The sequence below is a fragment of the Nanorana parkeri genome, unplaced genomic scaffold (genome assembly GCF_000935625.1).
Source record: "Nanorana parkeri isolate BGI_ZX_2015 unplaced genomic scaffold, ASM93562v1 scaffold337, whole genome shotgun sequence".
NCBI lineage: Eukaryota > Metazoa > Chordata > Amphibia > Anura > Dicroglossidae > Nanorana > Nanorana parkeri.
Genome location: NW_017306605.1, coordinates 1,302,194 through 1,328,697, shown reverse-complemented (window position 1 = coordinate 1,328,697; position 26,504 = coordinate 1,302,194). Strand labels below are relative to the sequence as shown.

The 26,504-nt window shown below is 49.8% G+C and overlaps 1 protein-coding gene across 5 annotated transcripts in view; it reads right to left on the bottom strand.

Moving 5' to 3' along the window:
- Nucleotides 1-26,504, bottom strand: part of OLFM2 (olfactomedin 2) — a 129,969-nt gene that overhangs the window by 33,005 nt on the left and 70,460 nt on the right. For all 5 annotated transcript variants that reach the window (XM_018558404.1, XM_018558403.1, XM_018558406.1 and 2 more), the window contains 2 exons: nt 7,035-7,254; nt 1,448-1,554 (listed from right to left, as the gene is read on the bottom strand). In XM_018558404.1, coding sequence (XP_018413906.1) covers nt 1,448-1,554; nt 7,035-7,254 — 327 coding nt within the window. The remainder of the gene's footprint in view (nt 1-1,447; nt 1,555-7,034; nt 7,255-26,504) is intronic.

Below are 26,504 nucleotides of genomic sequence, written 5' to 3'. Positions count from 1 at the left end.
CACCTTATAGCTCTTTGATGGTGCCTAGACGATCAGAAATGATACATTTCAAGCAAAGAGATATACATTGTATATCTTGTATCTCTTTGCTTGAGATGTATCACATAGCTTCATAAACATCAGGCCAGTCTATGGAGCTGTCAAAACAAATAGCAGGGAGGTGAGTCACTCTGCTGCCTCTCTGCTATTTTCAGCTGTCAAATACGGGATCGCTATTTAGCGCTCCCGTATTTGCATGTAACGGCTTCATTCTTTCATTAAAGGAGAACTATGACATGAGTGATTTTCACTCACCTCATAGTTCTAGCCGACCTGTGACAATGAGACTGTCACAGGTCGGCTCAGTTGATCGGGAGGTGAGCGAACACATACCGGCGTTCGCTCGCCTCTCGATCCTGTCACGGCTCTCTGCCGTGACAGGGGGAGGGGCTGGATTCCCCTCTCCACCGCTCCGATCTGGCGGAACGGACGGGGGAGGGGGCGGGTACAGCTGGCTCTGCCTCTAGATAGGCAGAGCCAGCTGTCACTCACGCAGCTGGGCGGATCTCGACGTCCATGTCGGGATCCGCTCCGGCTGCGGCGTCTCAGTATACCGCGAGCTGTAGCTCCCTATATACTGAGCTTAGGGTGACGGGAGGACGCTAGTTTGTGTCCTCCTGTTACCCTAAGGAGAACTATGGGGAAAACACTGACCCCATAGTTCTCCTTTAATGAAAGAAATAAGCTTTTACAAAAGCTTAACTATTTCATCAAAGAATGTCTCAATACTGAGGCATTCATTGATGACTGGTAACCGCTGAGAATCAGCAGTTACCGGCATTACAGAGCCCAGATATAACTCGTCACGTACACTGTACGTGGCCAGTCATATAGGCACAAAGTGCCGGGGCGTACAGTGTACGCCTCCCGTCACGAAGGGTTAAAATGTGTCATTCGAGGAGGAAGAGGTTTTATTTGACATTTTACAACATTTCAGTCTGAGGAGATGCAGCCGTATTACTGGGCAGCCTGCGAGGCCTCCGTCAGGGTAAGCCCCAATCATCGGCTGGCATTACAGGCGTTCTTGACCCCCCCCCCCACAGATACTAGGGAAGCAGAGCAGCCATGCAGATCTTCCATTATCACCCCGGTGTCTGCAGGAGCGAGACAGAGAAGCAAGAGGAGGAAGAGCAGAAAAACAGCAATAAACTCGGTAAAACTTACAGGGAATCTTGTACAAGGCCGTAAATTCGAGTCAAGTGAAGATGGAAAACCACTTTGGCCGTATATTTTCAGTTTACTGCCTCTCATTTGTGGTTGCTGAGTTCACCGTGAACAATAACTCCCCGTTGTCGAGCTCTCTCTGGGTTGCAGTCGGTATTGCTGCCTCTGGCTCCACAGAGCCAACGGATGATAAAATTACAGCTATGGCACAGCGGAGCGTTAAAGTATCCATTAGTTGACTCACCCTATTATCTGAACTGGGAGCCATGGTATCCGTCATCCAAGCTCCAAACCGCGACCCCGAGGCACGTATAGTGATTGGGTTACTGACGCCGGTGAGCTTGCCGCAGCCTGCAAATGAAAAAAAAAAGGGGAGCCGGTGAAGTGATTTTGTGCTGATGTTTCTAGACGGAGCCTAGCGCTATGCTTCTCTGAGCACCATCTCCATGGTAAAGGATGGCGTATGGATGACCGTCGGGGACTTTTCCTGAATTACTTTAAACGTCAAGGATTTTTCACTTCTTTCAATGTCTATGAAACCTTAAAAGCTAAGAAAACGTAATCCAACAATATAATTTCATCCATGTATGGCTTCCAATACCATCTCCATGCCGATGACACTCACATCTATCTCTCCACTCCTCAACTCCCCCCCCCTCAGTGTCCTTACGTGTCACTAATCTACTAACTGTTCCCATGCTCGCCTCCAGGACTTCACTAGAGTCTCTCCCATCCTATGGAACTCTCTACCCCAACCTGTCCGTCTATCTCCCCCTCTGACTGCCTTTCGGCGATCACTAAAGACTCATCTCTTCAGGGAAGCCGATCCCAGCTCAACCTAACCACTGAACCATCATGTTCTCAGACAATTCATCCCCACACAGCTCCCTCCTCATGTATCACTTGCCCCTCCCTTCTAGATTGCAAGCCCTCAGGGGCAGGGCCCTCCTTACCATCTTGTTTTGTATTATGATTGTAACGTCTTCTTTATATTGTACAGCGCTGCGCAAACTGTTGGCGCTATATAAATCCTGTATAATAATAATAATAATAATAAAGGGTTAGTTGACCGTTTTATAAAAAAGATGAACTTAGTCACAACAACCTCCAAACTTCTCTACCCCCTATACGGTCCCTGCTGGACTTACCTGCAATGATGACCGTCTTCCCACCACCTACTCCCGCATGGAACTTGAAAACTTCACTACACAACCCCAGCAGCTGTACAGCAACATCATCAGGGCTTGAAAATGAACTCGTCCTCTCGTCTGTGACGAGAGGACGCCGGTGCTGGACGAGTCACAGCGGGTGCCGGTTTAAATAGTAACCAGCGTACTAGCGTACCGGAGAGGCCCACTGCGCATCTCGCGTATCCTGTCAGCAGCGCGGCGCTGCAAGGCTATAGTCCGGTCATGCTGAATGGTGAAATTTTTGACTGACTGGTGAGACACCCTAAAGCCCTGAACATCATGCTTGCAATGGGGAGTGGTTATTGGGCAACAACGCCAAGTGGCCATGCTGACCAATGAGGATCTCTTCTGGGATGCCGTCACAGAAGAAAGAAGGCTCAGAAGAGATTCTCACATGGTTTCAGTATGGTCACGTGGCCGCGTTGACCAATGACCACTCCCAACTGCAAGCATTATATTGCTATACAGCCTCTGGGGCTGTGTAGTGAAGTTTGTGAGTGCTGAGAGCAGTATATGGGCCAGCGTAGGTGGTTGGGTGATGGTCATTATTGGATGTGAATGTAGTAGGAACCATTCATTGGGCCCATTCATGCCTTACTGTTGTTAATGCACATTATGTTACATGCCACCGGGCATTAGAGCACCCCATTTTTTTTATAAAGCAGTGTACCACAACACACGGTACGTTCCTTTTGCACATTGGGGTGCCATTGAAAATGAATGGCAATGCAGTGCACTAATGCATGCATGGTGCATTGTCATGCACTGAGGTAACGCACTTTCCTGCAGCACATGTCTGGTGCCTCTATAATATCCAATCCCAGGAGCAGGATGCTGCAGATAAGACCACTGCTCTCTGTGTGAAAGCAGCGGACTCTCTCCAGCAGTTTGACATGCCCGACACTGAATCAGACCTACAGTCCTGCAATCAGCAAAGCTCACAATCCCTGCTGATCATAGTGCTATAGGTCTGACACAGCAAGGGGCATGTTGTACCACTGCAGAAAGACCATAGAGCTATAATCTGGGCTCAGCAAGGGGCACGTTGGACTGCTGCAGGGTTATAGGTCTGGGTTAGAAAGGCGCATGTTGGACTGTTACAGAAAAACTGCAGCGCTATCGGTCTGGTTCAGCAAGGTGCATGTTCGACTGCTGCAGAGAGACTGCAGCGCTATATGTCTAGGTGGAAGGTCTATAGGTATAGGTGGAAGGGGCATGTTGGACCACTGCAGAGAGACTGCAGTGCAATAGGTCTGGCTCAGCAAGGGGAATGTTGGACCACTGCATAGAGACTGCTGCTTTCACATATCTGTAGCCTTCTGCCCAAGGGATAGGATGTTATACCAGTGCTTGAGCTCAATTAATAAATTAGTAAAAGTAAATGTATAAAGCTGTATAGTGGTCTGCTGCACCTTCACTGTCCAATCAACAGGCTACAAACAGCTTTGAACAACCAACTTGTAAAACCAGATCTGGGACCCCCATGTGGCTGGGTGCTTGGGGCAGACCTGTCCTGGTATTACCTCTGGGGACAGGGACGTATCTGCCACTCGGCAAACACAGTGTTTGCCTTGGGTGGCACTTTCCAGGTGGGGCGGCAAAAAAACAGTCAAGCAAGTCGAGCTGCACAGAATTTGGACAGCAGGACAAGGAGACAGAGGTGGAGGCGAGGAGAGGAGGAGGAAGAGCGGAGGAGGACCAGCAGCAGCAGGGAGGGAGCGGGTCCAGATCCCCATCAGGGGGCGGGTCCAAATCCCCGTCAGGCGATGGAGGATGCCAGTCCCGAAGCGCCAGTTGGGCGCGGAGGAATCCGGCACCTGGAAGTGCCAGTCGGGTGGTAGAGGAGGCTGGGTGGTCCGGCGGTGAAGAAAGCCAGGTCCAGCAGTGGGTGGCAGATGCAGGTAAGTGGATCACACTGCTGTTAAAGGGACCCTGCAGGGCCCAGCACAGATTCTGCACAGCCCACCTGAAAGTCTCAGGTGGGCTCTGCAGGATCTGTGGTGTGGTCTAGGTGGGCTCCGTGGGGTCTCGGAGGGGGGCTTTGCAGGATCTGTGGTGGGCTCTGCATGGTCTATGGTGGGCTTCGTAGGGTCTCGGGGGGCTTTGCAGGATCTGTGGTGGGCTCTGCACGGTCTATGGTGGGTTATGTGGGGTCTAAGGTGGGCTCTGTGGGGTTTATGGTGGGCTCCGTAGGGTCTCAGGGGGACTTTGCAGGATCTGTGATGGGCTCTGCAGGGTCTATGCTGGGCCCTGCAGGGTCTCTCATGGACTCCGCAGGGTCTCAGGGGGCCTTTGCAGGATCTGTGGTGGATTCGGCAGGGTCTATAGTGGGTTCTGCGGGTCTATAGTGGACTCCGAAGAGGTTTAGGGGTGCTGTGCAGGATCTGTGATGGGCTCTGGAGCCTACACAGCCCTCCCGAGACCTGCAGTGCACACCAGAGATCCTTCACAGCCCACCTGAGACCTTGCAAAGCCCATGATAGACCCCGCATAGCCCACCACAGATCCTGCAAAACCCCCCTGAGACCCCAGATTTCCTGCTATGCCAATAGCGGAACATGTCAAAAGCTGGATACAACGTGTGCGCTGTATCCAGCGACTGACAGGTTATGCAAAAAGTCAAAAACAGAAAGGGGTGGGGCAAATTTAGTGGTGGGGGGGGGGGCATCCGAGTTTTGTCTTGCCCAGGGCAGCCCCAAACCAGAATACACCACTGTGTGGGGTACCTAAGGACATGGAAGATTTCTATTTTACCAGAAACCCTCATTTCCATCTAATGGCATATCCCCATTTTATAGCTATTTATATTATTACTATTTACATGTGATGGATGACTATTGTTGCAATTATTGCCGCGGTTGTTATTGTGTAGCAGGAAGCACCGAGCAGAGCATTCCATCAACGGCTTGTAAAAACGCCGCCTTGGAGAATAATAATTTTTTGCTTCGTTTTACGAGGCTCTGCGATGAAACAAGCCGCAGCCCATCCCGGGCCACCGTCAACAGTAACCTGTGACCCCCTGGAACGAGCTCATCTATAAAACCAATTACCATCGCTGGTTTTTAAATCCCCCGATGTTCTAATCATATTGTTTGACTTTCTGCCTTCCAATTAACTTAGACCTTGCTCCAGTAGGTTCCTCTCCAGCTGGGGAGCACATAAAAAATCATCTACTTTTAGCACATTAATATTTGATGTTTTTCCAAGTCTGAATTGCTTTCAGAGAAGAAAGAAAGAAAAGACCCGGAGAGACTGAGCGGAGGGGCTACATGACTGGGGGGAGAGGAATAGTCCCGGGAGAAAGAATTAAAAATAAAATGGCAATAGCTGCTCTTCTGCTCTTACCTGATTGGACGTGGGAGTCAGGTGCCCGGGAGGAGCCGCATGGGAAGGAACTGCGAGGGCTGAGGGACGTCCTCTTTCTGGAAATCGACGAAGGAAGCAGGTTGTCCCACCCTCCCTCCCTGAATCTTGGGGTTATGGGGGTTGTGGGGTTCGTTTGTCACGGCAGCTTGTCAGGTTAGGGGGTCTTTGAGGGGGTCTACAAAATCAGAGTTGATTACAAAAATGGGGAGCCCTCAGCTGGTATGGGTGCTTCCCCCTGTTGGTGTCCGGGTTTGTAAAGGGCGGGGCCTAGCCCCTTGGGAACCTGGAAGGAGTAAGTGTCCTCAGCTGGTTGTGGTGCGGCTGGGGACATGGGTAGAGTGATACGAAAAGGCCTTTTTGGGCTGTTGGGCACCCAAAGACCCCTTCTCAGGTCAACCAAAAAGACCCTCCAAGTGCGGAACAATACCTGTTGACAGGCCCGTCTTTAACGCAGGGCAAAAGGGGCAGTTGCCCTGGGCCCAGTTATTGTTGTGGGGCCCAAAGCAGCCGCCCCTTGAGCCTGCACCGCTCGCTCCCTACCTGGAGATGCGGGATGTCAGTGTCCCGTCCCTTCTCCCTCCCTCACCCTCTTGGTTTCCCTTATCAGCCCAGAGATAAGACAGACAGCAGAGATCGGCAGATCGGGACCTTTGTCTGCTCTGCCTAGCAACTGACATCGGGGGCCCAAGAAAATGTTTGCCCAGGGTCCAATCAATATTAAAGACGGCCCTGCCTGTTGATCTGACACACACACAGGTTGGTTCGACTTGATGGACCTGTGTCTTTTATTCATCCTTATCCACCTTGTAACAGGTAGCACAGTGGCTCAGTGCTTAACACTTCTTCCTTGCAGCACTGGGGGTCCCTGCTTTGAATCCCATTCAGGACATATCTGCATGGAGTTTGCATGTTCTCCCTGTGCTTACATGGGTTTCCTCCCCAACCTGTCCGTCTATCTCCCACTCTGACTGCCTTTAGGCGTTCCCTTAAGACTCATCTCTTCGGGGAAGCCGATCCCGCCTCAGCCTAACCGCTCAACCATCACGTTCTCAAACAACTCCTCCCCACACAGCTCCCTCCTCATGTATCACCGGCCCCTCCCCTTTTAGATTGTAAGCCCTCAGGGGCAGGGCCCTCCTTACCATCTTGTCTTGAATTGTATTGTGATTGTAATGTCTTCCTTATATTGTACAGCGCTGCGCAAACTGTTGGCGCCATATAAATCCCGTATAATAATAATAACATGTAAGCGTCACGGCTAATAATCATACATACCCAACTTCTGCATGCAGGCATGTAAGCGGGCCTCCAGAATCATGACTCGTTGTTGCAGCTCCTCGTAGTCATAGGCCCCCATCTCCTCCTGGATCAGCAGTAGAACGTTGGAGAGGTTCCTCACCTCCTCTTTTAACTGGACAATCATCTTGGTGTCTGACTTGTATTGGTCAAGAACCGGGATCAAAGGTAACAGCTGTTTCATCTTATCCTTTAGCTCCTGCAAAACAAAAAGTAGAATTCGCTTTATTTCACTTGGAATGCCAGAAGGCCGACATGCTAAAACATTGTATAAAAAAAGGAATACTGGTGATATGAATTGGTGAGGAGGAGGAGGAGTCACAGATAGAGATCATGGCTTTACGAGGTAACAACAGAACTGGAGTGCAGGTACCTGGTGGTGCCAACAACACCTTGTGTCAGTCTTCAGGTCAATCCCTTTGTACATGTGGAGCCCCTTAGATCCTAGGCCCAGGCTGTACATAGGGACTCAACTTCTTTAAGTCAAGATTATGCCCCTCTCCCCCCAGCATTAAGCCACATCACCCCAACCTTACTCTATCCTCAAATGCCGGAGCTTCTCCTGTCCACTGAGCCTCTGACATTTGGCCGTTGAGTGATAAGCATACCTGGGAAACTTTTGAAATGCCAAAGCCAGAGGAAGGGGGGTGGCGATGTTTGATGAAGGTGGGTGGGTGATGAAGGTGGGTGGGTGATGAAGATGAAAATGCAGCACTCAACTGTCACTCACTATCCAAGCTGCACTAACGTTGTGTTTCCTCTCGGAGCCTCTTGTCTGGTGTGAGAAATACAAGGATCTGAGCAGTCCTATGGAGACAATCCCTGCCCTTCCCTGCCTCCACCACCACCCCTCCTCCCTTCCATTCACAACATGCATCACCTTCTTCTGACCTCTATAGTGTGTCCTAAAGAGGGAATCCCCACCTCCACTACACCCTGCCTACATTCACAACCTGCACCACCCTCTTCTGACCTCTATAGTGTGTCCTAAAGAGGGAATCCCCACCTCCACTACATCCCCGCCTACATTCACAACCTGCACCACCCTCTTCTGACCTGTATGCTGTGTCCTAGAGAGGGAATCTCCACCTCCTCTATGCCAACGCCTTCATTCACATCCTGCACCACCCTCTTCTGACCTCTATAGTGTGTCCTAAAGAGGGAATACCCACCTCCACCACACCACCGCCTACATTCACAACCTGCACCACCCTCTTCTGACCTCTATAGTGTGTCCTAAGGAGCGAATCCCCACCTCCACTACACCCCCGCCTCCATTCACAACCTGCACCCTCCCCCTTCTAACCTGTATGTTGTGTCCTAAGGCAGGAATCCCATCTCTATAACGCCTCCACCTCCATATATGACCCACACTGCCCCCTTTTGAGCTTAATAGTGTCAGTATGTGAAATATCTATGCAACAGGTCAGAAATGATCAACAGACCGAAGGTAAGCAAGTAAATTCTACAGACAGCACCTGTCACATAACTGTATGGGATACACCTGGAATTATACTTTACGTTTTTTGAGCTAGGTGCAGGTAGACGTGGCATGGGGAAAGTGGAAGGACTAGGAGCATTGATGTAACTATAGCCATAGCAGCCCATGCAGCTGCTATGGGGTTTGGGGGGTGGAAGGGGCCCCGTTAGTTTGCTGAGGCAACTTAAACATAGAACATGTGAAGATACCTCCGTACTGTATCATTAAGAGTTGGAGTGGTTGCAGTTGAGGACAATTCTAATCCTATGTAAAGTCTACAGTGTAGAGGTAGAATGGCAGACCTGCAGGCTGCATACACGTGATCTCGGCGACTTCGCCGGGATCACTTGTACAAAACAAACGGCGGCTTTCCCCGCTGTACATTTATCTCTGCTTGCCAAAAGCAGGGCTAAATGTAGAAAACAACTACCCACCCAGTGACCGAAACTGCATGTCCCGGGCATCGAGAGATAGAAATTCCACACCCCTGCTGCCCCTCTACTCCCTCCTGCCAAAGGCCGGGCCTTGGTTGGCCTTGTGGGAAATACGGCCCTGGGTGTGGTAATTGCCTAGAGTGGGGCTTTTGTATTGGTATGATAAGAATTTAGATCCCCAAGTACAACATGGACCAGTATCCGAGGATATCCACGCTGCACTCCAGCGCTGTCTTCACCGTAACGCTGAGCAGACATAAAGGGCACACATTATTGCAGCTTTGTATTTATCAATACATCAATAAAACATCAATACGTCATCAATACTTTTTTGTATGTATTTTCTTACTTATTACCCAGAAAACCAGCCCCCCCCCCTATACTGCATGCACTCATTGTTGATAATGCATAGCAGAAATTGTAGGTTTATAGTAACTGGACACAACGTATCATTTTCCTCCTATACAATGTGACAAGCCGGGATAACCGGGAATTTGTTGCGACGCTCACAATGTCATTTACCCTGTAATTACGATGCGCCGTGATGCAGGAGGATTGTCTCCGCACTTGGAATATAAACTATGAGGAGGACAGATCCAACCGATCGATATCAGTAATAAAAATCCACTATATGGCGCAGACAGCAGAACAGATAGAAGACGCGACACGTAACTGAAGCGACGGAAAGGCAATGCCTTCGGACTTTTTTCGTCATGGGACATTTGTTAGGATGAAAACCAAGCGAATGGAACCGATTTAAGGGAATGAAAATCCCAATAAACAGTAAACGGCTTTCCAGCCTGTGACAAGATTGGATTTACGATGCTCCACTGGACGTTTGTCACTCATTGTCGGGTTCTTCTCTGTAGAGCAAAGTCTGACAATCAAAGGGTCGGGCCGGCAACTCAAACTCTGGCTGGGTTTTTATTCCCCATCTGGTCCCTGCTTGATGCAGTTCTGTCCTGCATCAAGAAGGGAATGTCTTGCAGGGATAAGTCTATAATATTGCCACTCTACACATCACTGGTTCGGCCTCACCTGGAGTATTCGGTGCAGTTTTGGGCACCGGTACACAGAGGGGATGTCCTTGAACTGGAGAAAGTCCAGCGAAGGGCGACCAAACTCATCAAAGGGATGGAGGACCAGAGCTATGAGACACGGTTACTAAATTTAAATATGTTCACGCTGGAACTAAGGAGATTAAGGGGGGACATGATTTTCACATACAAAATGTTCCATAGTCATAGCAACATTAGCAATAAACTCTTCACGATAAATTCCGTAACAAAGACTAGAGGACACCACCTAAAACTGGTAGAAAAAAAATTCAAACACAAGGGGCGTAGGGGATTCTTCTCAGTTCGCGCGGTTAGGGTCTGGAACTCGTTGCCACAAGCAGTGATTTCAGCTAATAGTCTGGAATCATTCAAGAGGCTTTTGGACGATTTCCTGAGAAACGGTAATATACAGGGGTACAAGTACTCCTAAAAACGAGATGACGCGAGGATCTTTACACCCACACACACACACACAATGGGTTGGACTTGATGGACATATGTCTTTATTCAACCTCAAATACTATGTAACTATGTAACTATATGTCCCATATGGTCCCTGTGTGTGTTGTACAGTAGTCACCGCTCCAAGCTCGCTCCCGGGATGGACTACAATCTCAGGTTTTGTTTGCTAATTTGTATTGAGATTGTAGTTCATCCCGGGAGCGAGCTTGGAGCGGTGACTACTGTACAACACACACAGGGCCCATGGGGAACAGACGTAGCCCCCCTCCAGAAGGAAGGACAGTGTCAGAGATGATTGGAGGATCTACAGCCGAGTGATACACAAATCAGATACATTGTTGCTCCGAGTTCAGGGACTTGAACTTATTTTTAAGGTTTAACTCCGGTTAAGTGTCACTTTAATGTGGGGTTGGTCGCCGACTGTTGCAGATCATTATGCAACGCAGTGCAAAAGGAGCATTCAAATCACATTAAAGGAGAACTCTGGGGTCAGGGCTTTTCCCCATAGTTCTCCTAGATTCCATTAGGTACAAATTAAACAAAAGAGTCCTACAGTCCGCAGTTAGAGGTATTATCTAACAATGTAGGTGATTTCAAAAAACACTGAGATGAGCTTCTCAGTTCACATTATATACAAGGGGTTGGATGTTTACAGGTTGGGCTAGATGGACCTGTGGCTTTTACCCCCCTACAAACTATGTATAGTGCTGCATTGGGGTTTTTTTCAGGTTTCACAATTGGTAAGATTCCCCCTCTGTATTTGCTCTGGTTACCAGTGTCACTGAGGCCAGGACCATCTCTATAAGGAGGCTGTTGCCTCAGGTTGCATCTTGTGAGGGGGAAGCAGGTAGGGCTGCTCTGCTGCACAATGTTTGCAGTGTGGCTGCCACCCCCTTTCTGGATTTGAGCGTCCCAGGTTGCTAAGAGCGAGGCGGGGAGATGTGTAAGGACCATACGCATGTCCCCGCCCAGCTCTTAGCAACCTGGGACGCTCTTGCCAGCATCCCGCCAAGCTCCTGGCAACCCGGTAATGTTGCTGGTTGTCAGGAGCTTGGCGGGACACTGCACATCCCTGCCCCCCTCCACCTCAGGCAGCTAAAAAGCTAGGCATGCCCCTGACTGAGGCAGAAGGTAACAGGAAATCCACATTTTTACAGTTGTCAACAAAACAGGAGTTAGGAGAAATCTTTCAATGGGAACATCTCAGATGGCGATGGTCATCCAAGAGGGAATGTCCACTCACGTTGGCAGGTCCTCTCACTTCCTGTCATGCCTGAAGTGAAGGTAACTCTCCCTTAAGAGGTTCCAACCTTTCTCGGCTCTATTCAAAATCAACTTTATTGCAGTGTTTCCCAACCTGTGTAACCTCAGGACCCACATTTGTCTTTTGTCATTAAGTCGCGACCCAAGTTGCACCACACTGCGGGAGGCGCGCTGCATGGGGTGCCATTCAAATAAATGGCAATGCAACACCCCTCCCACACCAGAATGCGCGGCAGGTGTGATTGCATCTTACAGTGCATTAATCACACGGGACTGTGCGATTAATAGTGTAATAGTGTGAACAGGCCCTCAAAAACACTGACAGACACACACAACCACACACACACACACATACATACACACACACACACACACACATACATACATACACACACACACACACACATACATACATACACACACACACACATACATACATATACACACACACACACACACACACACATACACACACACACATACATACATATACACACACACACTTTTTTTATAGATCCATCTAGTCTCTCTACCTTATGAGTACTGGAGTGGATCCTCAGCCTGGGGTCCAGTCAGGGCCGGATTTACTCTCTCTGCTGCCCCAGTGCCAGGTTCCTCAATGCGCCCCCCCCCCCCTGTTTGCAGGCCGCATACAAGTGATCTTGACAACATCGCCGAGATCAATTGTACAAAACACTACTTGTACATTTAGCCCTGCTTGCCCAAAGCAGGGCTAAATGTAGAAAACAACTACCCGCTCGGCACCCGGAAATGCATGTCATGGGTGTCGGGAGATAGGAATTCCACGCCCCTGCTGCCCCTCTACTCCCTGTTGCCCCTCTACTCCCTGCTAACCCAAGGCCGGGCCTCGGTTGGCCTTGTGGGAAATCTGGCCCCTGGGTCCAGTCTGGACTGTTGTGCTGTGCTGAAGCACCATCCATATGTGCATTGCTCCCTTGCGTGCCCTGTAGAGGTGTCGGGAGCCAGAATGTGACGCCACTCCAGTCCGGGCACCTCTACTGGGCACACAAGGGAGCAATACAAGCAATGCACATATGGATGGAGCTCCATCGCAGGCCATACACCCACCCCACCTCACCTCAAGCCGACACTCGGCACCAGGCAGAATATTTTGGATGGCTGCTCATTGTAAAAACCGATGGTGCTGCGCTAGGGGAAGGCTGATGAGCGACCCACTGAACATGGTTCAAGACCCACAAGCTGAGAACCACGGCTTTAACGCATAGAAAGAATCCATCATGGGTGTCCTCTGACCTCTAGCTTGAAGGGCTGTTGCTCCAGACATCAGATGCTGACTTTCATATTTATTCTGGGCCACCCCTAACCTTTATCGACCCCAGGAACAATCTTAAAGGTTTGTTTGCCGAAAATTACTTTTTAACTGGAAGGCAAACATAAGGGAAATAATTAAACAAAGGACAAAATCAATGAACAACAGGAGCCCGGAGGACAAGGCGGCGGGAGCTCCGGCGGGGGCCCGAAAAACCACTTTAGCTTGTTCGATAAGAATAAGCCTTTTCCTTCTCTGGCATATTTGCGGTTGCGTCCTACACGGGCGAAAAGAAATGTTATTGAGCTTATGATTCCAGTTATTGTCTAGACATACCTGGAGCTGGAACAAGTTCCCTACCGGGCGGCCGTCGATTTAGTTATTGTTGCAATTAGCCGATGTGGTGCTTTTTAAAGATTCAGCGCATTAAGCATCCAAATTGCATCGACTGGCACCGCGGCGTTACAATTGTCGCCATTGACTGCTCTGCGTTTGCTCGATGCGTGGGAATATTTGGAATGATTTTAGAACGCAGAGCAAGTGTGATTAGAGGGAGTGGATAAACATGATAACGCACACACACACGTACGTACATGGCGGGGACATTTTTCTTCCTCTCTTTTATTCAATATCATTTTTAATGTTTCAGGTAATAAAAATGATTCAAAAATCATCAAAATAGACCCAACAGAATGGATTATTTTGTTTACTTGCTACTCAGACCGTGCAGATGGTCTTGTCACAGTGTACTGAAAGTAGGTACATTCTCAGCTGAGCGGGACTTGCATTGTCTTTTACTAGTACATTGATGTATTTGGTGTGGGCAGCGACGTGCGGTCAGGGGTATTACGGAGGTATTATGGAGGAAAAAGCTGTCAGCTTCAAGTCTGAAGCTGACAGCTTTTTCTCCATTCAGATCGGCTTGTTACAGGTTGCAGAGCAGGGAAATCCCCCCCCCCCTCCTCCCCGCTGTGTAACCTGTCATGGACGGAGCGCTGCCTGTTAATTACAGGTGGTGCGGCATCCGGCTTTTGACAAGTAGTTAGGTTACACAGCAGCGGGCTTTTCCACTGCTTGTGTAACCTAACTTGGTGAGGAAGAGCTGACACAGGCTTTACTCCGCTGTTAAGAGGCGTGAGCTTTGTGGATGGCTTGGACCAATGGCAAAGCGCTATTAGTCCAAGGTGTCCAATCAAAAAGAAAAAACAGAGACGACATGGATCTCGATGCCTCACCAGTGACGAGCAAGTGAGGGACAGGGAGGATCCTCTCTGTCTCCTCCCTTCCTCCTCCCCTCAGCTTGGTTACCAAGCTGGGGGTGGGGCTTTGGCAGGATGGGGGCACAGCTTCGGTGGAGTGGGGTGGAGCCTCAGCAGGCTTGGAAATGCCTCACCGAGCACAGAAGGCACGGCACGTCACTGGGTGTGGGGTATTTCTCTCTGCAAAAGTGTTCTCTGTCTTGCCCGGTTTCCTAAGCATTACCTAACCATTAGGCAGTCCCCGACACTTCACCCCCCAACTCTAAATCTTGAGCTTTAAAACAAGCCCTCACTGATCTCTGTAGCTGCAGCCACTGTGAAACAATTCATTCTTAAAGTTCACAGCAGAAGCACCAAAGTCATTCAAGTCAGCAGCTCAGTTCACTCTGCTCCCCTTCCCAGCAGGCAGCCTGCATCTAGCCTTCTAATCTGCAGTGTAAACAGAGGGCAGGAGCTCTGAGAGAAGGGGGCAGGGTGAGCTGAGCTGCTGGGAGTATTACCTGAATGACTTTGGTCTTTCCACTGTGAACTTTGAGCATGAATTGCTCCACAGTGCCTGCAACCAGTCACTAATGTAAACACAGAAGAGAAGCTAGGGAAGAGAGAGTAGAGGGAGGTGGTCTGCTTGGAAAAGGATTTGAGTGCCTCTGTTGTAAACTTTAAAAGTTAAGTGCTCCACAATGTTTGCAGCTACACAGATTGGTGAGACTTGTTTTAAAGCTCATTTACTGCTGGTTAAGATTATGTAAATACTTGAATTTCCATTGGCTGGCCACATATTTACCTTAAGGGTTCATTTAAGGTTAGGAGATAGATTAAGGTTACATGTTATAATTCAGGTGTAAAGTGAACCTGTGGCCAGGCAATGCAGCACAAGCACTCAGAAGCTCAGTTCTCCATTCCCCTCTCCTCCCAGCAGTGACTCAGCAGCTCAGCTCACCTTGCTCCCCCCTTCCAGCTGTGACTCAGCAGCCTTCCAGCCTTGTAATACCTAATGTAAACACAGAACAAGAGTGCCAAGGAGAGGCCCAACCAAACCCAACAGAAACAAGTACCCAACCGGTCCCAACGGAAACAGTAACCCAGCTAAACCCAACACAAACAATGACCCTTAGGGTTAGGTTTAAAGTTAAACCCTAACCCAAAAGAAACAAGGACCCAGCCAAACCCAACACAAGAAATGACCCAGCCAAACCCAACAGAAACAAGGACCCAACAGTAACAAGAACCCTGCTAAACGATCCAGCCAAACCCAATAGAAACAAGAACCCAGTTATATCCAACACAAACAGTGACCCAGCCAAACCCAACAGAAATGAGTACCCAGCCAAACCCAACAGTAACAATGATCCAACCAAACCCAACAGAAACAAGGACCCAACTGGTCCCAATAGAAACAAGGGCCCAGCTAAGCTCAACACAAACAATGATCCGAACCGAACCCAACAGAAACAAAGACCCAAAAGAAACAAGAACCCAGCCAAACACAACAGTAACAATGATCAAGCCAAACCCAACAGAAACAAGGACCCAACTGATCCTAACCAAACACTAACACAGCCAAACCCAACAGAAACAAGGACCCAACAGAAACAAGAACCCTGCTAAACCCAACATAAACAATGACCCAGCCAAATCCAACAGAAATCATGACTCAGAGGACCCATCTGGACCCTCAGGAATGCCTTACTATAATCAGCACCATACTGTGGTGTGTGCTTTCCCTGGCAGCCCGGCCATCCTAGAGCAGGTCCTATGTAAGCTTAGCAGATTTCTAGCCCTCCAAATATATTTATTATACAAATTGAATAAAAGTGAATTTATATTGGAATATCTGCATAAAATTAATGTTTTCTGATCCGGTGATTTATTGGTGAAAACTGCAATCCAAGACTGCCACAGTGCCCATTGCCCAGACAGTTTAGGCTGCTATGTACTTAAATGGGAAGTGGCATCTCCATCTGGAAGCTCTACCACCAAAGTCTCCACTCACCGAGATTAAAGCGTATCTAAATCCCACAATAAAAACGTCATATTTTGTATTTTACCATTCCTTAGATATGGCGGCTGCATTAGTGTTTTTTTTTTTAGGCATTTTTTGTCCTATATTTTCACCTGGCTGATCTGTCAGCAGCACACCTTCTGTCCTAAGGTGACAATACTTACTCACTGTACTCAGGGGCGTAACTAGAAATCACAGGGCCCCATAGCAACATTTTGTATGGGGCCCTGTAAATTCTAGTCACGCCCCTTGTAGAGCCCACCTGAGACCCCACACAGCCCACCTGAGAGTGACCCTGCAGAGCCTCCCTGCCTCCTCCTCCTCCCCTGCCGACACCAGACCCTGCCTCCTCCTCCTCCCCTGCCGACACCAGACCCTGCCTCCTCCACCTCCCCTGCCGACACCAGACCCTGCCTCCTCCTCCACTGTCGACACCAGGCCCAGTCTCCTCCGCCTGTCACTGACTCAGCAGCGGCTGTTAGGAGTAACGTGCCACTGCACAGGTTGTCAGTGATCTGAACACCGGCGCGTTCCTCCTCTAAGCTGCCAGTGACAGCCAGCAGCCTGCGATGCCATAGTGACCCAGGCGGCCCGCATAGCATCATGGGGACCCCTTTGTTCCTCATCCTGACCAGGCCCCCCTGTGCCCCAGGCCCCATAGCGGCCACCTGGGTCACTATGGCGATAGTTCCGCCACTGACTGTACTGTATCTAGCAGACTGCTCTCCTGATCTGGACTACAAGCGCCTCCTCCTCGCCTTATCTCCATCTCCCGGTATTGGATTTCTAGCAGGATCAGAAGGTATCTTTCTCTCCTGATCTGGACCACAAGCGCCTCCTCCTCGCCTTATCTCCATCTCCCGGTATTGGATTTCTAGCAGCATCAGAAGGTATTTTTCTATACCTGCCACATCTAAGGACTGCTGAGGTGCGAAATATTACATTTATCTTCCTGGGCTTAGATACACTCTAAACTCCCTTTGATTTACCATTTAGAACAGTTAGGTGGACCTTTGGTGGTAGACAACTGTTGCAGACCTGACCACAGTATTGAGGATCTGAAGGTCACGGCTCTGATGGGACGGAGGAAGAGGAATGAATGTACATTTGTGCAGAAGTGTTACTACATAGTTGCCTGGATGGAGACAAAAGCTTGTGGCGCGGTGACCCTGGTGACACTACCTACGCTGTCATCTTTGTGCAGCTCACAATTCAGCTCCTAGACAGATACCAGATAGAGATGAAATGATGTCACCAAATGTACCCATTTCACTCCTCTGCTTTATTGCCTGAGCTCATTTGTGTATCACTGTCTGCTCCATCGATCTGTATTCTTGTCTCCTCACCCTTATCTCTTATCTGTCTGGTAGCTGAATTGCTCAGTTAGGGTCATAGTGCCACCAGCTTTTATCTGCATTCAGGCAACTATGCAGTGACACTTCTGTGAATACGCAGCCGGCTAAAAGATATCAGTGAGTGGTTGTAAGTAGAGCAGGGCCATCTTTAATACTGATTGGACCCTGGGCAAACATTTTCTAGGGCCCCTACTTCTACCCACCCCGTCCCCCTAACCAACCCCGCCCCCTGCCATGCAATTTCGCCCATGTATACGCCTATATGACAGGGGTGGAGCAACACTATGCAATACCGATCGCACAGTAAACAGAAGAGTGGCCCGGGTGTATCTTTTGCGGGCTCCAGGGCAGGGCCGGTGCAAGGATTATTGTGTACACAGCTGAGGGTGCATTTTGCACCCCCTCTTCCCTCCCCGGTGCCCTCAGACGACTGTCTATGCAGACTTACACTAGCACTAACTAGCGTGTAGTGTCCCTCATCATATGTACATGGAAGCATGTAGTGACCCGCATCACATACAGACAAGCAGCACATAGTGACCCCCATCACATACAGACAAGCAGTATGTAGTGACCACCATCACATACAGACAAGCAGCATGTAGTGACCCCCATCACATACAGACAAGCAGCATGTAGTGACCCCCATCACATACAGACAAGCAGCATGTAGTGACCCCCCATCACATACAAGCAGCCTAGTGACCCCTCTCTCTGGATGTTTTGTGTTCCCTAATACACAAATGCACATTCCAATACACACATACACACAGCATGGAGGGGGAGGTCACCGGCTCTGCGATTATCCAGCGCTCTGCTGTCAGTGCTGAGATGCAGGGCCAGTGGTAGAAGTTTTGCAGCACAGGACCTGCTCAAGGGGCAACTGCTTTGGGCCCCACAACAATGACTGGGCCCTGGGCAGCTGCCCCTTTTGCCCTGCGTTAAAGACAGCCCTGAAGTAGAGTTTATTCAGAACAAAGACCAGTCTTTAGAACACAAGGCTCTGTACTCAGTGCTGCTCCAATAAATCTGTCTGTATGTAATATACCTGAAGGTTTAGTGGGCAAGGTGCGTCTATATCCTGATGGCGCAAAGGTGTGCAATAGGGCTGCTATCCCTGGAGGGGTCTGACATGGAACATGATTTGGCATTGCTGGAAGCTTGGTCAAAGCACTGGAAACTGCAGTTCAATGTTTCAAAATGCAAAATAATGATCCACTGACAGGGTATAGAGGGTACAATGGGGACCACAGGAAAAACATCTAGGGGGTCTTGGAAGGAGGTCCTGATTTCTCTATATAGATCTTTATTATCACTGGAGGGATCCCCAGCAGGAGGAAGGAGGTCCTGATTCCTCTATATAGATCTTTATTATCACTAGAGGGGTCCCCAGCAGGAGGAAGGAGGTCCTGATTCCTCTATATAGATCTATCACTAGAGGGGTCCCCAGCAGGGGGAAGGAGGTCCTGATCCCTCTATATAGATCTTTATTATCACTAGAGGGCATTCGGCTATTCACTGACTGCCGTTCGGCCCCTATGAGAATATATGAGAATAGGTGAGCTGCCTGAGCTTCTGCCCGGCCGATCCAGATGTTGGATCGGCTGAGTCGAAGTCCCTCTGGACTTTGGCTCAGCCGAACATACAGAGCATGTTCGGCTGACCGGAGGCAGCCATATAGAGCCGATGTATGGCTGAAATCAGCCGTACAAGCCAGAAGTGAATATAGCCGAACAGCGTTGGGCTCACTTCACTTCGGCTGGGTTATATACTCGGCTGCCTTTGCCGGCTTAGTGAATAGCCCCCCTAAGTGTTTTTGAAGGCTTGCACCTCAAAATGTTCTCAGGAAAGGAAAGGTATCACCTCCTCGATTTTACTTTCTTACCGCTACCTGCAGCTAACACGGCACAACACTTCACCTATGGCAAAGTCTGTAAGCCGAGCCCGCGCCTATTTTTGGTGCAGAAGGTCGGGTCACCCCAGGAGGTGTGGGGAACCCCAGGGGTACACATGCGTCTTCAACACAGTCCGACATAAATAAGCAGCTTTTATTTCATCCAGTGGTAACAGAACAAACAGCTTTCCTCAGCAAAACATCAAACATAACGAAAAAGTCTTTCAATAAAGATTGCACTGCGTAGTGCGTTTAGGTGATCTCACCAAGATAGAGTCCACTTGCTTCTGAGCAGCCCCACACCCAGAGCTTTCTGTCTGTCTCTCAGCTTCCCCGCTCCTCTCTCACCTGTGTTGCCTTTTAAAGGAGAACTATGAGGGGGGAGGGGGGGCTTTTCACTCACCTCATAGTTCGGGGCGACATGTTACAATGAGACTGTCACAGGTCGGCTCAGTAGATCGGGAGGTGAGAGAACACATACCTGCGTTCGCTCACTTCTCGATCCTGTCACGGCTCTCTGCCATGACAGGGGAGGGGCTGGATTCCCTGCTCCGATGCGCCAGCGCTGACTGGCGGAACGGACGGGGGAGGGGGCGGGCACAGCTGGCTCTGCCTCTAGATAGGCCGAGGCAGCTGTCACTCACGCAGCTGGGCGGATCCCGCCATCGATGTCGGGATCCGCTCCGGCTGCGGCGTCTCAGTATACCGCGAGCTGTAGCTCCCTATATACTGAGATTGGGGTGACAGGAGGACGCTAGTTTGTGTCCTCCCGTTACCCTAAGGAGAACTATGGGGAAAAGCCTTAACCCCATAGTTCTCCTTTAACAGGAAGGGCTGTAGGGGAAGTACCTGCCCTCCCAAGTTAACCCCTTCTTTGCTCTCAGCCCTGCTGACTCTCCACAGAGGATTGCAGAGAATTGTAAAAGGTAAACGAGGTAACGGACTTGTGCAACAATAACTAACAAAATGACACGACGACGCAACACTATGGTGTCGGCTCAGCGCTGCTAAAGGTCGGAATAAATGAACTAGAACAAATGGAAGTCAATTAGAATTTCTCCTCGGCCGGCAAACACAAATGGACAGGAACTTTCCTAATCGATCCGTTCCCGATTTACCAAAAACAAAGCGATGGCAATGAGGTGCCGTAAGCTATAAAAATAAAATAAAGCACACAACTGAAAATGTGACACCGGACGCACAAATAAAAAATGTTAAAGGAGAACTATGGGGTCAGTGTTTTTCCCCCATAGTTCTCCTTAGGGTAACGGGAGGACACAAACTAGCGCCCTCCCGTCACCCTAGGCTCAGTATATAGGGAGCTACAGCTGGCGGTATACTGAGACGCCGCAGCCGGAGCGGATCCCGACGTAGATGACGGGATCCGCCCAGCTGCGTGAGTGACAGCTCGCTCTGCCTATCTAGAGGCAGAGTTTTTTTATTGTCACAGGGCGGCTAGAACTATGGGGTGAGTGAAAAGCCCCCCCCCCCCCCCTCATAGTTCTACTTTAAGATTGATCATAAAAGCCGCACTGTGTGAATGAAACTACAAAGTATCAGATACAACGGATACAATCCATGAAACAATGTGACACAATGTGACATCTGCTTACCAAGTTGTTTTATCGGAAACTTGGGTGTTATCCACAAAGCTGCCGAGGATGTAACCCAGCCGGAGTGAAGTGAGCCGAAACAACGTTCGGCTAATCACTCCGGCTCAGTACGGCTGATCTCAGTCGTACGTCGGCCGCCCTCGGTCGGTGCTCTGCATGTTCGGCTGAGCCGAAGTGCAGAAGGAGTTTGACACGGGCTGATCCAACATCTGGATCGTCTGACCCGAAGCTCCGGCAGCTCACACTCGCTGCCATGGAATTGCATGCGGTACCCTTATTAACTAAAATAAATATGACAAATCATTAAAAGATTTTTAAAATGTAAATAAATATTTAACAAAAAAAATTATTAAAAAAAAAAATTTGGTGAATATTTTGGTGAAATTAACAGTGACAGCTAGCTCCGCCCAACTGTTTCCTTTTGTCCGGCACCTGTTAGAGTCTTCCAGCAGGTCTCGGCCAATGACTAGCAATTGTTATTGTTTAATGACAGTTCAGCGTCCCCGGGTCATTTGGGGGCGCTGATCTGTCATTACAACTGGGCGGAGCCAGCTGTGAGATCACGGTTGGCTCCGCCCAGCTGTCATTTGCAGGGCTGACGGCCGGCCTTCGCCCCGCTTTTGCTGACACTTCGGCTGGGCCTTCGGTTCGACCAGGCCACATAGGTCATTACCACCACTAATAGGACAATACCACCAGGCCACATAGGTCATTACCACCACTAATAGGACAATACCACCAGGCCACATAGGTCATTACCACCACTAATAGGACAATACCACCAGGCCACATAAGTCATTACCACCACTAATAGGACAATACCACCAGGCCACATAGGTCATTACCACCACTAATAGGACAATATCACCAGACCACATAGGTCATTACCACCACTAATAGGACAATACCACCATGCCACATAGGTCATTACCACCACTAATAGGACAATATCACCAGGCCACATAGGTCATTACCTTGCTCCTTGCTCTCACCCCTGGTTGTCTTTCCTCGCTGTCACCCCAGGCTGTCTCTCCTCGCTGTCACCCCCTGCTGTCTCTCCTCACTGTCACCCCAGGCTGTCTCTCCTTGCTCTCACCCCTGGTTGTCTCTCCTCGCTGTCACCCCAGGCTGTCTCTCCTCGCTGTCATCCCAGGCTGTCTCTCCTCACTGTCACCCCAGGCTGTCTCTCCTCGCTGTCACCCCAGGCCGTCTCTCCTCGCTGTCACCCCAGGCTGTCTCTCCTCGCTGTCACCCCAGGCTGTCTCTCCTCGCTGTCACCCCAGGCTGTCTCTCCTTGCTCTCACCCCTGTGTGTCTCTCCTCAATCGCTCTCCTGGATGTCTCTCCTAACTCTCTCTCCAGGCTGTCTCTCCTCGCTCTCTCCTGTATATTCTCCCCCCAAAAACGACGTTATGGTGTTCAGGTTTCTCTGGAAGAAGCGGTGGCCACCCTATGTCTGTGCTACGTGTGTGGATATAAGTGTTGGGTTATAACATAGCGCAAACATCGGGGCATTTTGGCAAGTACAATACTTGTCAAAATGCCCTGTTTTTTCAGCCCTCGCCCTGCAGCGCCTTAGGCGCCCGCCTTACTTGCCTTGCGGTAGCGCCGGGCCTGGGTTAGGGATACATCCCGGATACTCATTAGAACTGGAGAAGTGGCTCGGATTACATACGAGACCGGCTGAATGTGACTAACATGTTTCTGCTTCGATAATTCGCTACGGAAAGGCGAATGTCCTCTCCTCTGTCACGGGAGACGACATAAAGATCGTTCAACTGGTTAAATGTTACCAGTCCTAATTATTTCTCCATATAGCTGCAATGGACAGGAGCTGTAAAGACACGCGCCTCTCGCTGCGCTTGTAGTTCGGGTTCTGTGTGCGTCCCGTATCCCCCAGTGCTGCCTGCACATTAACGATTCATAGCTGTTGAGCTGCCAGCTGCTAACTTACTCTAAATCATGAAATGCGGCCAGATCCAGTCCTGCTGGAGCTGCACAAATTTAATAATGCTGAAAATTGATTAAGTATCTCAGCTGTGGCAGGACGTCTTGAGTGGGCGCAGGGACACTGCGAGGTCAGGGAGAAGTTCTGGAAATCCTAATCTTTAAAAAGAGTATATATATATTGTACGTGGCAGTGTCACATCATATTTTGGTGTCACCCCTCCAATGGTGTCACCCGGGTGCGGGCCGCACCCCCCGCACCCCCCTTGTGACGCCACTGCTAAGGCTCCACCCTAAATCACTGCCTGTGGGTGAAGGAAACTGAGTAGTCTAATACAAAGATGTAGAGGGGAATATTAATAAGGTGGGAAATGATTGGCTGCGTGCTCATTCGCTGCACATTTGAATGATAGCTTGTTTGCTCTAGGTATGAAGAACCTGTCAGGAAACCAGGGGTGTTACCTCTCCTCGGGGGGCAACGGGTACGGTGCAGGGGACGGGGTTCTCCTCCAGCCTGGTAGAACTCCTGGCGTCGGGGTTGCAGGTGCGCATGCGCAAAATGCCCGGACTATCAGGTTTGGGCCTTGCTGGGGGAGGTTCCCAGCACGCACCTTCCAGCCCTCTCGCCTGCCATTGGTTCCCGGGGAGGGAAGCCTCCTGGTTGCCTTGGTGACCAGGGGGCGGTCTTACATCCCCTGGCTATAAAATCCTTGCTCTCTTATTTTTCAGGCCACTTCCTGCCAGTGGCTTCCTCTCCACGCCGCCAGCCCACAAGCACGTCTGGCAGAACCTTCCCCACATTACCTGCCACTCAGGACACATTTGGCTTTCCTGTTCTCTCATGGGAAATCCAGTTCCCGGCAACAATAGTCATGTTAATTACCTGGCCAATGTTTATTCGCCAGGCCCAACTCTCTCTGTGATGTTCGGTCCTTGGAGACACTAAACCGTTAATCATATTATTGAGTCTCCCATTGTTGCCTATAGAGAACCAAATGTGCTAACTTCTTTTCCTTCTTTCCTGCTCTCCCCAATGCACACATGTGCCACATCCTGAACATACTCCAAATCAAGAATACAAACCTAAAGGCCTTATGTATGGTTCCCTGGCTGGCATCCCTCTCAACAAAGGGAGCCATTCAGCCCACTGCATGTGCCGGCGTTACATCATCCAAGCCCATACACCGAACCCAGAAGAAGACCAGGAGAAGATGGAAGCACCAGTGATGGAGTAGTGTGCTCACATTGCAGCGCTGGAGGGGATTGTCTGCAAGGTAAGTCTGCCATAATGTGTCCTGGCCATCTGCCTTCTGGTCTGCCTCTTCCCAGGGAAACTTCCTGCCAGTCTGCACAAGCATCTCATTGCCAAGCCTGCTGCCAGAAGTGAGCTTTCGTCTCCTGGACTCCTGACACCCGTGCCACTCTATGCCCTCTCTCACTCTCTGTGCTCTACCCCAGGGGTGTCTGGACAAGATATGTAAGAGGAGGGGATGACGTCACAACGGGGTGTCATCCGGTAACCGTTCCGGGTGACACCCGGCCTCGGGACGTCCCTGCTACAGGTGCCAGTATTTAAAAAAAGATGCATGTCAGGTGTTCTCTGGTCCATGCACCACCCTCAACCTGAACATGTGCAAATAGAATGGGAGGGTTGCAGGGCGTACCTGGGATCTATTTTGAAAATCAGCTAAATTGTGCTAACAGTGGGAGGGTCCTAAAGGGGTATGGTTGAAAAAACAAACCCTGAGCCTACTCTGTTCTGGGTCAAAAGTTTCACATAGTGCAGGAGTCAGGAGTGTATAATGCACAGTGTGCAGGGGTCCAGAGTGTGTAACACAAAAAGGGCAGTGGTCAAAAGTAGGGATGCACCGATACCAATGGTTTTTCGGTAATGAGTACCGATATTTTGCTGTCGGTACTTGCCGATATAGGGGTACCGATACTGGTGCTTCCGCTGGCATGGAGCTGGCTTCCTAGGCAATCGGGAAGCTGGGCAGCGGGTAATGACACACCGCCCGGCTTCTTGATTTCTTGGGAAGCCGGCTCCATGTTTTTGCCGGCTCCATGCTGATTGGCCAGGAAGCTGGCTTCACAGCCAATCAGCATGGAGCCGGCTTCCCGGGCAATCAGGAAGCAGGGAGGTCATTACCTACAGCACTAACTGGCAGAGGAAATATTCCTCTGACCGAAGGTTCCGTTATCAAGGAAGGTATCGGAGCATTTGGGCGAGTACGGGTACTCACCCTAATACTATGTATCGGCACTGATACCGATACTAGTATCGGTATCAGTGCATCCCTAGTCATAAGTGTATGATGCCCAGTGTACAGGGGTCAGGAAAAAGCAATGCACAAAGTACAGGGGTCAGGAGTGTGTAACACACAAAGTGAAGGGGTCAAGAGTGCTTAATGCCCTAAGTTCAGGGGTCAGGAGTATGTAACACATGAAGTGCAGGGGTCAGAAATAGGTAACGCACAGGGTGCAGGGGTCAGGAATAGGTAACGCACAGGGTGCAGGGGTCAGGAATATGTAACACACAGAGTGCAGGGGTCAGGAATAGGTAACACACAGAGTGCAGGGGTCAGGAATAGGTAACGCACAGAGTTCAGGGATCAGGAGAAAGTAACATACAGAGTGCAGGGATCAGGAGAAAGTAACATACAGAGGGAAGGGTTCAGGAGTAAGTAACAAATAGAGCACAGAGGTCAGGAATAGGTAACGCACAGAGTGCAGGGGTCGGGGTAAGTAACACACAGTGTTCAGGGGTCAGGAGTGTGTAAAACATACATTGCAGGGGTCAAAAGTGTGTAATGTCCAGAGTTCAGTGGTCAGAGTAAGTAATGCAGAGTGCAGGGGTCAGGTTCCTGGATCCTATACCTAGGAAAGGGATATCAGAGGGAGGAAGGGGGTTGTGCAGTAACTGAGCAGCAGTTAGAAGTGTAGAATAAACTCTGCACATGCTGTGTGGATACATGGATGAACGCACTTCATGCTGGAGGAAGCCAGACACTGCACAGGAGGTTGTTGCTCGTTACTTTGGTAACAGCTTGGCTCTAGCTGAGATGATTGGTTACTCATCGATGGAGAGGAAAGCCTCAGTAGTAGGGGCCAGCTAATCCAGTGTCCATGCACAAGATCAGGAGGTAAGAGGGCTTCTTGTTATACAGATCTGGTGAGATGGCTCGCCTCCAGGACTTCTCTAGAGTCTCTCCCATCCTCTGGAATTCTTTACCCCAACCTGTCCGTCTGTCACCCACCGTGACTGCCTTTAGGCGTTCCCTAACGATTCATCTCTTCAGCAAAGCCTATCCTACCTCAACCTGATTGCTCAACCATCACGTTCTCAGACAATTCATCCCCACACAGCTCCCTCCTCATGTATTACTGGCCCC